We start from the raw sequence: 15596 nt of genomic DNA, 5'->3' as shown, positions 1-15596 counted from the left end.
TCATTTCTTGAGCTGTAAATGTGCAAAATGTGTAATAAAAAAAAAATACTGACTGACATTTCCTGCAAATTACACTGAATAGAATCCACTTAATTAATAAAAGCACATAATCACGTGTGCACAAGCATCTGGGATGAGTGTGAAGAGGAACTACTCTTCATCCTAAACACTGCCATTCATGAATTTGAGCAGAACTCGGGCTCCAGGACTGCTTTCCCCACCCATGAGCCACGAGGCGGGTCCTGGCAGCACACCGGCGTTATGTAACGCGAGACACTGCCAAGGGAACAGCAGTATGAGCACTGAGCGTCGCCAGCACATATAGGTGCAGTTATTACACACCGCTGTACAAGCTGTATAGCAATAAACATGCAGGCGGAGCGTTTGGCGCCGTATAAACTCTGACGAGGTGGAAAAAACAGGGAGAGGTTTCTAAGGAGCATGTCTACATCTGTGTCCAGCAGCTGGAGTTAACACACACTCCACCATCCAAGCGGAGACTAAATACAGGGTTCCCACACCTAACTTCAAACTCAAGGACTTTCCAGGTCCAATACCCTCAAATTGGCTTTATGCACAGCTTCACCGCTTCCTGAACTTCAGCCAGCCCTTTGTTTCCTGTCTGCCATTATTGGACAAACTGATTAAGTAACAATAATCAGGCACACCTGGATTAATCAGTTTGTCCAATAATGGCAGACAGGAAACAAAGGCAGTGTTTCCCCTAGGATTTTTTTTCAGGGGGGGGGGGGGGGGGGGGGTGAACTGCTAGTGTTGCGGAGCGGGCGTGTTACGGATACGTGGTGTAAATTTTTTAGCAATCAAAAAGCATGTCTAATTAATTGAAATAATGTATTATGAATCATTAAACTTATGCAACATTTAAAAAATATATAAATTCACCCTAATTCTGTGTTGTGTTTTTTCTGGTAATAAAATGAAGACATAAAACACAAATTTTATCATTTATCATCAATTTTAATCATATGAAATTAAATAAACTTTTTGTCAAATAACGTGCTGCACAATGAGCTTTACTGTTAAAATTAAAACATGGATTTTTCCTTAAATTAAATTTTGATGATAATTTATTTGGATTAGTGTTAGTATTATTACTTTGGGACATATCTAAATTCTACTGTACAATAGTAATATATTTCTGTCAAGTTAAACCGAACTTTTATTTTGACGGGTTGCCGTGAAGACCTTTTGAGTTTCTGCGTGTTTATGTCATGATGATAGTTTTTCTCAAATGAAGCGGTTAAATGATTACGAAGTGACTTTCGGAGTGGATCTAGAGCCTGGAGAGGAAGTTTATGCATTTGTGTCTTCATCAGAGGTGGAAAGTAACGAATTACATTTACTCGCGTTACGTAATTGAGTAGTTTTTTTGTGTACTTCTACTTATTAAATTAGTTTTTAAAATCTGTACTTTTACTTTTACTTAAGTACGTTTTCTTTGAAGTATTGTACTTCGCTACATTTGAAATCATATCCGTTACTGAGTAAAAAATAATAATACAAGAAGAAAAGAAAAAAAAAAAAAACACTCCGGAAACTACTGCATTGATTGAAGGGCGGGAGAACAAACGCGCAAAAAAGGTGACGCAGACCCAGCTGAAGCTGAAACCGAAGCGCCAAGCGAATTATGGCCAGTATGAAAATACTTTGTAGAAAAAAAGCGTGGTTGTCTTCGAGGATAGATATCCAATTTGCAAAAAATGTGGACACAAAGTGGCTGCAAAAGGAGGATATAGGACACCATCTCTCCTGCAGATAAAGGTATATCCCGATTTACGTGATGCAGAGGGAACCCCGGAATCCAGTCATGAAAATGAAATTTACATAACGCAGATGTCACGTAAAACACGCAAAATAATGGATGGATGAATACATGGAAAGTAGAACTGTGCAATAAATCCAATCGCGACATGGTCTGTGAATATTTAAGCTTAGCACAAAAATACTGCTTTTAAATATAACCCTATTTGTTCTGCTGAGCTGCGCCGCTTTGTCTACATACTCAAGTACGCGTGACATTCAGAGTCTCACAAACAATTTGAGGATATGAATACATGAACATTTCCAGAGCTGCTCTGAGAGAACGCCTAATGAGAATTTTCAAAATTTTATTTGAGATAAACCATTGTCAAATACACTTTGAAACACTTTTTTTTTTTTACACTTTTGGTCTTCACTACAACCCGTCAAAATAAAAGTTTGGTTTTACTAGGAGAAATTAGGACAGAAATATTACTATTATACAATAGAACGTAGCCTACTTCTCTAAATAATAATAATAACAACAATAATAATAATACATTTTATTTAAACATTATTTAAAGGAATATATTTTTTGTCCATGGTTTAATTTAGTAAATCTGTTTTTGCAGTGCTTCCCCAAAAAATAAAAGGACACAATTTTAAATTTACATTTGATTACAACCGTTTTTGATAATATATTTGGATTAAATCATAAAAAGAAACATTCATTTTCTGAATAAAATACATTTCATAGGACAATATTTTTCTTAAACATTTTAATAAATTATTAATGTTAAAAATAAGTTGTTAATCTAATTCATTATCAAATTTAATTGATTACACATGTTTTATTGAAATTTTAATAAACAAAACAAAACAAATGGTTTCAAGTTTGTTATAATAAAAGCATTTGTTCAACCAAAAAAAAATCCTGTTTTCATTTCATTTCATTCATCAAGGGGCACTTCACCTCTGGGAAGATGAATGTGTATTTAAAATGGGTAATTTATGTAGAAGAAATGTGAAATTATTTTTGAATTTGGAGCTTTCTAGACTGAGAAAAGCCAGAAAATGTATTTTTGGCTTATGTGGATGAAAGACAACAACTCCCAGAATGCAATTCCTTCGCTGCCCTAGGAGGCCACAGCTACCGGAAACAGAGTAGTTAGTAGTTAACCTGTTAAGCTTCAAGCCCACTTTTGAAAAATCCCCAGAAATGACATACACAAACTGAAACAGATACAGTTCATGAACCCTTTGCACTAAAAGCACAAGTATGATCTCATTTGAAAGCTGACACCTGGTTGTTTATTGTAAATGTAGAATTAATTATTGTCATAATGAAAAAAAAACATTTTAAATAGCTTCAAAGTTTTGTAAAGTTATTAGAAATTTATTTTTATGAAACATCTTCATGAAAATAAAATTGAAGTTGGCCCTGGAGCAATCTAGAAATGCACTGCAGCTAAAGCCACATGTCTGACCATTTTATATTTAAAATCTGAAAATGATAAGTATAAAGCTCTGTATTTAGTTAAATGTTTTTCAAGATCATGTCAAATTACTTTATTTTGATTAGACTCTATTAGCAAACTGATGTTTAGTCATCTTCTGAGTCATCTATTCAGTCTATTGTCTCTATTGTTTTGTGGTGCCCCATTCAGTCTCAGTCTCCCCTGCACACATTTACACCTCTCCAGACTGGTTATTATGGCTCTAAATATGCATTTCTTTTGTCTGCATTATAGCTACTAACGACTGGCTATTCACAAGCTATTCATAGGGTTTCAAACCCTAATTTCTTTTATCAAAGTTCTCACTAAATATTTGAAACTGGTATCAAATGCACTGAAACATTTCAGTAAGCATTCCTATTTAGAAAAAAATCATAAAACAATAACTGCTCGTGGCAGGTGCGCCTGGGCTCGCTAGCATGTTAGCTTAGCACACCATCAATACACGACCATTTATGAGATTAAAACCATGTTTGCGCTCCAAACTCACTATATAACGCAAGTCTAGTGTTTTAAATAATCTTCTGTGATCTAACTTGGCTTCAGATAAAAAAAAAATCAGACAGAAAATGTATTATTTAGTGTTCTGAACGATGATGAAATCTATATCGATTAGCATTACATTATAAATATAATCTATTATTATGAAATACCTGGCATGGCTTGAAGAACACAGGTAACTCAAATATCATTGCAATCATGTTTATTGTCTTCAAAACATCTTTATCTGCATGTTACAGCGATCTCTGTACTTTCTGTATCACTCAGTGAGTGACGTCCTGGAATGTCACATGACTATGGGTCTTCTTCATGATCTATATATGGACTTTTATTGGACATAATAGCGCCCCCATGCAATTGGTATGAATGGAAAACACAGCACATCTCAGTAAGAAGCGATCATTATGATTACATCGACGCATTTGGGTATAAATTCAATAAATATTATTCCTGTCTATAGAAATATGATGTGAATCTATGAGAATATATCAATATTTTTCCACATCTGCACATTGTTGAGCTAAAAGCCCTCAGGGACGTTGTTTTGTGAATCGCTGTCATGACGACAGCACGGAGTGTTTTTTATGAATGGACCGGCTGACGCTTATAATTCATATTAAAGGTATCGACTCATTTTTTTCATTTCATAACTCCTGACACAAATTAAGACATAACTGTCACTATAAGTTTCTCAGAATACAATAGTGGTCAAATACTGAATCTTGAGTCTTATATCTTTTTAATGATGTATAGTTTGTCAAGGTATAACATTAAATCTGATAGTATATTTGAACTAAATAAAAAAAAAAACGCTTCAGTGCGCCGACGCTCTGGAGAAGGTTAAGAGGTTAAACAACAAGTCAGAGACTATTGGTGCGTTCACTTGCTATGGAAAATATGATATTTTCCACTTGTGAACTGGTATTTACCAGTGTGTTGCGTTCAAGTGCTTTTGTTGTCGTAATGTGGTAAAAAGATGGAGATCCAGACCTGTTATTTAGCTAAAACTATTTTAGATTGCTTAAGTCATCTGCTACAGCAAGAAAATGATTTATCAAAACTCAAACGTAAATAATATATGCTGTATATTTTCTAGATCATGAATAGTACATATTTTTACCATTCACAACTCTTGCGTTGCTCTCCGCCATTTTGAAAAGGTCAAAGGTAATCTCATCTCGGCAACTCGTGCATCAAAATATTCTACGAGTTGCCCAGTGGAAAATACCACATGAGGGGGTGTTCATGTGCATTTTCCATGTCGGCTTTTGGTATTTACCATAATTACCATAGCACGTGAACGCACCATAATTATATAAAAGGACTTTGAAAAAGTCTAGGCTACTAGTGAGTCTCCGTGATGAGTCTGCCCGGGATTTCGAGATCGTCCAAAATGTCCGGGATTCGGCTTTTGCGTTCTACAGTCGTCATTCATTATGTTTACTGTGGCGAGCAGGACGAGTGAGGGCCGCGGGAGAACGGCGCGAGGCCGGTGGCGTGATTACTGATGAGCGACACCTGTGAGATGCACCGGCCTCGTATCTCTCACGGAGGAGCGGGAATTTCCTTAGCAATGTCAAAATGAGCACGATAATTCGAAAATACTACAGGTTTTCTACTGATACAAAGCTTAATGCTAAATCCTGAAGTGACCCTTTAATTTAACTGTAATTTTAACTGATGATAATAATAATAATACCCATAATTTAATAATACAGTTTATTTATTGAATAATTGATTAATACTGTAAACTGTGATATTTTCTGAGACGTTATCATACTGTGAAAATCTCATACCATTACAAGCCTACACAGGAGAGTCCCCCCACCCCCGCTGTTAAAAAAGTTACTCAGTAACTTTTACTCTGAGTAAATTTTAAATGAGCTACTTTTTACTTTTACTTGAGTAGATTTTTAGACCGGTACTTTTACTTGTACTTAAGTAAAATTTAATTGAAGTAGTAGTACTTTTACTTGAGTAGAATATTTTATTACTCTTTCCACCTCTGGTCTTCATATAGGCAAAAATACAGCGCAAGCGTCACACGTGCTTCCGCGCGTGTGTGTGTGTGTGTGTGTGTGGTAAATGAAACCATTCATTCACACAGAACATGCAGGATTCGTATTTAAATTGTCTTTGTGGTTTAATATCCACACACACTAGTCTACATCGCGATTTGATTTCAAGTGTACACTGAACTGCTTTCTATTTATTCCTCAAATTTACAAATTCCATGAAATTCCGCGTTTTACAGTAAATTCTGTTTTTTTTTTACTGGATTTCGTCAGCATTTTAGGGGGGGCGGGGTGTCGTTGAATTTGAATTTGTGTCCTTGAATTTGAGAAGGACTTTCCAGGTCCAATACCCTCAAATTCTCAAATTCAAGGACTTTCCAGGTCCAATACCCTCAAATTCTCAAATTCAAGGACTTTCCAGGTCCAATACCCTCAAATTTAAGGACTTTATCCAGGTCCAATACCCTCAAATTCTCAAATTCAAGGACTTTCCAGGTCCAATACCCTCAAATTCTCAAATTCAAGGACTTTCCAGGTCCAATACCCTCAAATTTAAGGACTTTATCCAGGTCCAATACCCTCAAATTCTCAAATTCAAGGACTTTCCAGGTCCAATACCCTCAAATTCAAGGACTTTCCAGGTCCAATACCCTCAAATTCTCAAATTCAAGGACTTTCCAGGTCCAATACCCTCAAATTCTCAAATTCAAGGACTTTCCAGGTCCAATACCCTCAAATTCAAGGACTTTCCAGGTCCAATACCCTCAAATTCTCAAATTCAAGGACTTTCCAGGTCCAATACCCTCAAATTTAAGGACTTTTTCCAGGTCCAATACCCTCAAATTCAAGGACTTTCCAGGTCCAATACCCTCAAATTCAAGGACTTTCCAGGTCCAATACCCTCAAATTCTCAAATTCAAGGACTTTCCAGGTCCAATACCCTCAAATTCTCAAATTCAAGGACTTTCCAGGTCCAATACCCTCAAATTCAAGGACTTTCCAGGTCCAATACCCTCAAATTCTCAAATTCAAGGACTTTCCAGGTCCAATACCCTCAAATTCTCAAATTCAAGGACTTTCCAGGTCCAATACCCTCAAATTTAAGGACTTTTTCCAGGTCCAATACCCTCAAATTCAAGGACTTTCCAGGTCCAATACCCTCAAATTCAAGGACTTTCCAGGTCCAACACCCTCAAGCTCAAGGGCTTAATGTGGGAACACACTTATTGTGTCCAACAACAAACGTTGAGGTTCCATCGTAGTGGTTTCGTGCGCGCGTGAACGTCACGGCAACGTACAACACAAAGTACCTCAGGCGGGAAACACTACGCGCGTAACTAACGTAAATCAAGCAAGCTAGCGCGCATAGGCCACGCAGTGCTGGCGGAATAACACATTAGCGGAGCGAATAATATGGAATTTTTGATGAGCACTTTGATATATGCTATAGTCCTATACGTAGCTTGCTCACACTTTTAATAAACAGCGACATTTCTTGAATTGTAAAAAAAAACAATCAATCCGATCAATACTATCAAATGGATTAGATAAGGTTTAAACCAATCCTTACAATCCAAATTAAATATTAATCATATTTGAACAATTCACTCACAATTACACGTGACTTTTTTATTCCGACTGTGCAATTAGATTATTATTATTACTGCTTATCGATTGATTTGCATGATTCAAAGTGTGCAAGTTCTATTCTTTAAAACAGGTGAATTATGAAAATCCATGTTTGTGTGTTAATTATAAACAACATTTCAATTTTACAATGTCAAAAACTCATGCAAAACAATGTTTATAATCACAGTACAAATCATAAAAATAACATACAAAACCTTTCCACCAATCTCACAGCTTTTCATTCTGAATTAAATTAATCCTAACACCGTGTGCTAGCGACGCGCGATAAAGTGCGCCTTTTCCACGTTAATCAGAGTGTTTGTGCTAGCCAGCCGCAACGGCGACACGCAACGATTCTAATTTAGAAACCGTTTCTATTTTTCTGCGCGTCGCGCTGGAACAACAAACACAAAGTGTGTCAATGATAATCTCAGGCACTGTTTATGTGCTTTATTTAATCTTAAAAGCGTGTAATGAATATCTGTAAAAGCAACAATGGATAATTCACCTCAGATCTTAAAAATTAAACAAATGGAAACAAGAACGTTCAAACTGTGAACAAACAAGTGTATTCTTTGACAAAGATTGTTTTAGTAACTCAGTAGCCTATGTATTTTAATAATGTTTAAAGCAGGGGTGGGGAACGTTGATCCTGGAGGGCCATTGTCCTGCAGAGTTTAGCTCCAACCCTGAAAAAAACACTCACCTGCTTGTAGGGTTGGGTATCGGTTGGGTTTTATCCGATACCAGTACCTACTCAGTATTTTTTAAACGGTTCCGGTGCTTAAACGGTTCTTGAAACGGTACTTAAGAAAACGAAGCCACACACACTTTATCAAAAAATAATACCCTTTTATTTACAGGGCCAAACTGGACACAATATTAACTTAAATCTTTAAACAATATAAATACAAATAATAATAAAACCAATATAAAATAAAATTTCACATTTACATAATATCAAATAAAACAATATTGTATCAAACAATGTAATAATTCTGGAGATTAATAGAGATTACTAGCAGAGCTGCCAACTCTCACGCATTGACCGTGAGACTCACGCAATTGACCCTTTTCACACGCTCTCACGCCACACATCCATTTTCTCACGCAGAGAAAAATCGCGGACAAAGAGGACACTGACACCGACAGACAAGGTTACTTTTGATATGGAACAAATCCACAGCTGTCAGATTCTGTCAATATTTTTACGAGATCACACAATAAATAACGTTTTGGCTCTTTGAAATGTGACAGATCGCTGTAGCGCGTCAGTTCAAACGGCACGTGATACAGCAGCCTACAAATACAAATCCACTGCTTCTTAGCTACGCAGCGTTGAGTGAACCTATGAAAGTAGGGATGCACGATGATATCGGGACAACATCGGTATCGGCCGATAAAAGCTTAAAATGACCATCATCGGCATCGGCCGATATGAATATTTCTGCCGATGAGTCTTGCCGATAGGGTGGCGTGTTTCCTATGCGCACGTGACGACCGTGAACGAAGCATGAGCGCCAGCAACTTAAACTTCCAACTAGGGGTGCGCGTCTCACGGTTTTTGATCGTGGACGATTAAAATGTCTCCACTATCTGCATTTGAAGAAAAATCATAGTATCGTGCATTCTATCAGTTCAATTCTGGCGCCTTCATCTCAACATACTGTACAACGCGACGTACATTCACATCACATGTAAACGCAGAGGTAGAGTTACACTCACGGGACACTGCAATTCACAAAAGTTCATTGTTTGCATGTGCGTCAAAGTCTTGCTAGGTAAACATGTCATTCACGTGCTGATGCGCTGTTCTAACATCCGCTTTTCTGAGCGCGTTACACCCGACGCTCACAGGAACTAAAAGCCTGTCACAGCGCCTGCATACTGGACTAATCTTTCGAGTCTTTATTGCGCTGATACTATCAAATACACACAAGGTTTACATAAACAAAGTTGGTTATGTCTAAAGTGAAAGCAAACAGAGAAAATCTGCTTGTCAAATGCGTGTATATTAGACGCGTCGCGTTACTCGCGTGCAGTTCTTAAAGAGACAGTAATAATATTCTGCCGCTTGTCTTTAAAGAGATACTGCACCCAGAAATAAAAATTCTGTCTATCTAATGTTGTTTCAAACCTGGATTCATTTCTTTCTTGTGCTTAAATATACTATGGAAGTCACTGGAGTACAGCAACTGTTTGGTTAGCCACATTCTTCCAAATAACTTTTATAATTTCAACAGAAGAAAGAAACTTGAGAGAGTAAATGATGACAATTTAAATTTTTGGGAGAACTATCCCGTTAATGTTAATAAAACAACAAAACACAGAGGAAATCACTCACTGCTCTTGACTGAGAACATTAATAGAAGCTTTAATAAGCTTTTTTTGCACTTAAAAAAAAATACAAATATATCGATATCGGTATCGGCATCGGGCAAAATTAGTTTGAAAATATCGGCATATCGAATATCGGCCAAAATCCTATATCGTGCATCCCTATATGAAAGAGAACATCTCTGGTTACTGGTGTAACCTATGTTCTCTCAATAGGGAACGAGACGCTGCCAAGCTCCTTGCGCTGCCGACCAACTTCCTTTTTCGGCAAAGAAATCTGAGGAGCAGATGGCGCTCCAAACAGCCGTTGTGCTACTCTGTGAAACGACAGGGGGCGACTTGGAGTAATTCTCCTCTAAACCATCAGGAATCAGCAGTGAAGAAGTAGTTTGCCGTTTATTAGTAGTTTATTAATAGCTGATTCATATTAAAAGAGTAATAAATGCAGTAGGTGTATTGTACTTTCTTATACAAACTCGCTAAACAACTGAAGCCTTATTGAAGAGTGTTTAAACCTTAATTTCATCAGCAGGGCTTACTTCTGCTATTGTAGGCTTATTTTATAAATGTAAGCAGTTACTTTATACAAGTGCAAACTGGGTGCTTAATGCAAATGTGTTCCTATTCACAAAAGGAGAGGCTTTTATGGTCGCCCATCAATGCAAATGTCTCTGTGTATAGAAGGATCATAAACATGCTGATACAGACGCACCAGTTCGGCCTGATTCGGCTCAAAGTCGTTCATCTTCGGATGCGGCGCCGCGCGCGATGTTACAAAAAGTGCCGTGCACACCGCCAGGCGAAATGGGGTCTTGCGCACCCAACGTGCACGACCGCCCACACCGCAATTACGTCATTTTTGACGCGCGCACCTTCACGCTCTTGCGGACGCGTCGAGTATAAACAAGGCTTTACGTCGTCATATGTTGGCGCGCGCGCCATCTGCTAATGAATTGGCTTGATTCTATATGGGATTCAGACTATCGGCACACCCAGAGGGCGTTCTAACGCGTAATTTTACACGTGAAATGCAGCCAAACCTTGCGAGCAAGAGCGCGCATGCGAGACAGAAGAGACTGTGTGTGTAACCGAAATCAGGCACCGAAATTGTCGTTCTTATTCGGTCTGGTTACTACCATTTACGTCGGAACTGGTTCCCTATTGGCACCGAGTTTCGGTATCCAACCCTACCAGCCTGTAACTTTAGCAATCCTGGGGGCTGTTCCATAAATGAGGCTTAGAAAAGCGGGGATTAAACTCCAAAACCGGACTTGAATGAGCCTAACAAATAAGTTGGGGCTAAAGTGGTTCCATAAAAGGTAATTGAAGTTCACGCAATCTCACTAATTCGATCCAGGTTTATCTAGTCTAGTTAATTGCGTGTTCACGCGTTTCTGAAGCAGCCCTAGAGGTCGATCGTGGATCAAATCCATCCACCATCAAACAGCGTATATTTTGTGCTGTTTTATGCGTTTGTGACATGTTTGTTTTTTTCCCTCAGTGCAAAAATTACATTTTACAGTTATATTCTCCATCTGTAAATGTTAGAAAGTCGTGCAAATGTATCCATTTTGCTGCTAATCTTCATATTGAACGAGCGCTGCTGCGCGCATGCGCGCCAAATAGAAGCGCAATAATTCTGACTAAAATATACATTTTGCATGGAAAATTAATATTCGATATTTTAAAACACTAGAAATATCTTCTAATTATAATAATTTCTCTTTAGGATGTTGGATAAGTTGCAGTGAACTTCTAGCTCATTACACTCATATTTTATACTTCTAATAAAAAAAAGAAATTGAACAGAAGTAGCCTTTAATCAGGGAAGATTTTTTTTAAGAAACTAAATATATAAAGATACAAAATATAGTTTTGGGTATAGGACATATGCTACTTTATAAAGATGATATATACTTAATTAGAATGCTGAGAATTACAGCTTTTAATGCAATCATTTTTTTGAGAAAGCAAGAATCCCCAGTTTTAAATGAGTGGTTAGATTTAGTTTCTAAAGTACAGTATGGAGAGGATAACATTAAATTAAAAACAAATGTATACATTTTGAAAAGATATGTGCAACTCTAAAATCAAAGAATATTCCATAAAATAAAGGAATATATATTGGCCTACATTAACTACATTTTTATGTAACCTTCCCTTTTATTTCTAGTTATTTGTTATTTTATTTATTTACTTATTTAATATTTGATATTTAAATAATATTACTTGAATAACTATTAGGAATTATGTGTCATTCATTATAAGAGTTTGATATATGTGAATGTTATATTTTTATTAATATTTATTTATTGTTTTATTTATATGTATGTGTTGGTTTTATCACAAAAGAAAAAAAAGTAGAAGGAAAAATAAGGAATATTTATTGGGGGAAAAAAAGGAACTGTCTTTAAAGGAACTGTCCATTTGTATAATTGTGTTAAATGTGTTTGAATTGAAAGACATAATAAAGTACATAATATATATATATATATATATATAAGAGACAGTGTAGAGAAAGAATTCTCTTCAGGCATTCCTTAATTAAAATGTCTTTATTACAAAAAACAAACAAATTATTTGTCGCCGGAATATTATCGCATCGTGTCTGGTTAGGATTAGGGCTTTCACTTTACGTTGGAAAATCTATTGCACAATCGATCGGACCAACCAACACAAGTTTCACAAATGAAAATAGGGAATCGATTTTAACTGCCTTTTTTTTTTTTACCAAAAATGTGTGTTAGGTGGACAGATCAATACAGCACACAGAACATGTCGGATGCTGGAAAATAACAATGTCTTTCTGTTAACCAAATGCTTTTTAATATTCGCTATTACTTCAATGCAAGTGAGCAAGCGCGCCGTTATGTGTTGCGTAGTGACGTGTGTGTGTGTGTGTGTGTGTGTTCAAGTAAGCCAGAAATGAGCAGATTCTGCGATACGCTGTATTTAATATATCATGAGGATCACGAGTTGCGTATTTGCACTAAATCCGCGCAGATTTGTCTTACACGAACTTCCCCAGCAAAGTGAGTAAACACAGAAACGCCAGATTGGCTCGTGATTCGACAGCGTTTCCCGCCAAAGTTCATTTGTACGCGCATCTGGCGGGTCGAGGTGTTAATCTCAATCCCTGAATGTTGCGCTGCTGTTTGTCATTGTGCTGAAACTTCACGCCAATAAATCATCAGGAATATTGCTGACTTGCGCGTCTCAAGCGCCTCTTTACGCTCGTCCTAACGCCTGTTAGGTGTCCGTGGATTTGCCTGTATTTGGTGTTGAAAATGGAAACGTCTTTAGACATGGAAAATCGATCTTACAATCGATTCAATGAACACTTATGTCTCAAATCTAACCTAGTTCAGCCCTGGTTAGGACAGTGTAAGAGGACAAAATTGTTCCCTGGTTGATATAAAGCAAAAGCACATGTGTTTGAAAAGTGTCCCATGTTAAAGTCTCTGCTGTATGAACTTAAAATGAAAATGGGTGTTGAACCTAATGTCAGACTCTCTCTAATGAACAAACAAAACACACCTTGAAAAACTCACTAAATCTGTATAAGTCTAAGCATCGAGCTAAAAAATATAAGATCAGCAGTGATGAATTGCTTTGCATATATAATACAGCACAAAAAGGCAAGCGGTGAGTACTAGTGTTATGTAAATACATCTTTTCATGAATCAAGAATTGCATACAATAAAAAATTATTGCATAATCACAGGGTTCACTCTCTGACTCACTGTATTTACTGCTTTATTATAATGCATTGCACACAATAAAGCAATAACATTATAAAGCAGTTGTATAATAAAACTATAGGCCTAGACTTGCAATAAAAACAAAATATAATACAGAACTCAAGAATGAGAGTTTATAGTGTGTGTTTTGGAATTAGTTTTCTGAGATATTTAAACTGTTTTTCACTAAATTAATTTTCCAGATGTTTGTGATTACTGCATAAAGAGTTGTTTAAAATCATTTCACAAGAGATTACCAGGGATGCATCGATATGAACATTTTAGCCGATACCGATAACTCTTTATATTTGAAATCCGATAACCGATATATTGACCGATAAATCTAAACCCAAAAGTTATATAATTTTTGAGAGCTTAATTACAAAAACAAGTTTCACCATTAAGATCCATGTCTCAAGCACTCAATTATAATGTTCTCATTATAGTTTTAAATCTTAAATGACATACCGATATGGTGGCTGAGTTTAGTTTTTGAGATTACACTCTCATAGGGCAATTACAGCTGAACTAAACCAGCAAAAACACCTGGAAATGACTATATCCAGATTCCAGTGACTCTGATAAACAGTCTTCCACATGGTCAAATCTGCATAATATCACTTTATCAGTATTGTATAGCATATTTTTGTGTTTAACGATGCCTTAAAGGGACAGTTCACCAAGTTCATTGAGTCATTTACTCGCCCTCAAGTTGTTTAAAACCTGTATAAATATCTTTCTTCTGATGAACACTAAGGAAGATTTTTTGAAGACAATTTGTAACCAAAAAGTTGCTGCACTTTCATAGTACTTTTTCTCTCTCCAGTCTCCATACAATGGAAGACAATGTTGTTTGGTTTCCCATATTCTTCCAAATATCTTCTTTTGTGTTCAGCAGAAGAAAGAAACTCACACAGGTTTGGAAAATTTGAGTGTGAGTAAATGATGACAGTATCATTTAATTTTTTTGGGCGAACTAACGTTATCTCTTTAAGCACAACACGTACAGTTCGTCTGTGTCTCATATCACAGTCTATGTACACTATTGTAGAGTATTATGGCATAATTCATAACTCCAAATTCGCAAACGTTGTAAACGCGCCATAAATGTCGTATATGAAGGGAACTATATAACTTATACACTGTATATTGTGTATTTGACACACAGCCACTGATGTCAATGAGGAGCTAACGCTCAGCTAACCCTGTTAGCTCAGCTCGACAGCTCTAAATACGAGCCAGATAGCTGACAAATCAGACATATACAACAATAACAACGATTTTGTAATTATTTACCTCATTGTTAGAATATGTTAGCCGTTGCTTGACGTGAAACTTACCCTCGAGAAGGCGCTGAATGATGCTGTCTATGTTGAGTTTGTCGATGTCAGCCATGACTAGCCGAATGAAACACAAACGCCACCACTCAAAACACACCAGAAACGACAAATAAAAGTATTCCGATTACAAATAAACAGATTTATTACACAAAAGGTAACAAATCGCGGGTTTGAGCGGGCCGTCAGACGCGCGTGCTGCGGCGGAGGCTCACCGGCTCTGCGGAAGGACACACATTACAACACACACATTCAGAAACAGCACGGATGCTGTAAACCGACGCGCGGATGAATACAGCACAGCTGCACAAGTGAGGAGAAATAGTGCGGAGGAAATGCGAGGGAGCACAGCCGACTTTAATGTGTGACGATGTTGAATGTTAATTGGAATGAAATACTTTTAGTTATATAACAATTATATAAAGAATACGTTTTACATACGTTATTTGAATGACAACTAACTAATGGTATCTTCCTTCACATTACATCAACACACAAAAAAAGAATTAGACTATATTATTGTATTTGTAAATATAGCATATTTAAAGATCATGCATTTAATTGATGCTGATTTCAATTTAAAATGTACTGTACTTATACTGTTGTATCCTCGTATTACAGTATTTTTACTGGATGAGGGAACATGTTGATGCTCAGCATCATATTTCATCATCCTTTCTTTTAGGAAATTACGTTTTCTTGAGACGTTTCACCATTAGCATCCTGATATCGTCAGATTGCAGAAGGAACACTGAATTA

The 15596-nt window shown here is 36.8% G+C and overlaps 1 protein-coding gene across 1 annotated transcript in view; it reads right to left on the bottom strand.

Moving 5' to 3' along the window:
* ppp1cc (protein phosphatase 1, catalytic subunit, gamma isozyme) overlaps positions 1 to 15083 on the bottom strand; it is a 45530-nt gene extending 30447 nt beyond the window's left edge. Inside the window, exon 1 of the mRNA XM_056266685.1 lies at positions 14841 to 15083. Within this exon, the coding sequence (XP_056122660.1) occupies positions 14841 to 14895 (55 nt within the window). The 5' untranslated portion in view covers positions 14896 to 15083. The remainder of the gene's footprint in view (positions 1 to 14840) is intronic.
* Positions 15084 to 15596: the final 513 nt, after the last annotated feature.

Source organism: Rhinichthys klamathensis, unplaced genomic scaffold (genome assembly GCF_029890125.1).
Source record: "Rhinichthys klamathensis goyatoka isolate OS25496 unplaced genomic scaffold, OSU_Roscu_1.1 h1tg000252l_1, whole genome shotgun sequence".
NCBI lineage: Eukaryota > Metazoa > Chordata > Actinopteri > Cypriniformes > Leuciscidae > Rhinichthys > Rhinichthys klamathensis.
This window is presented reverse-complemented; position numbering and strand designations above follow the sequence as displayed.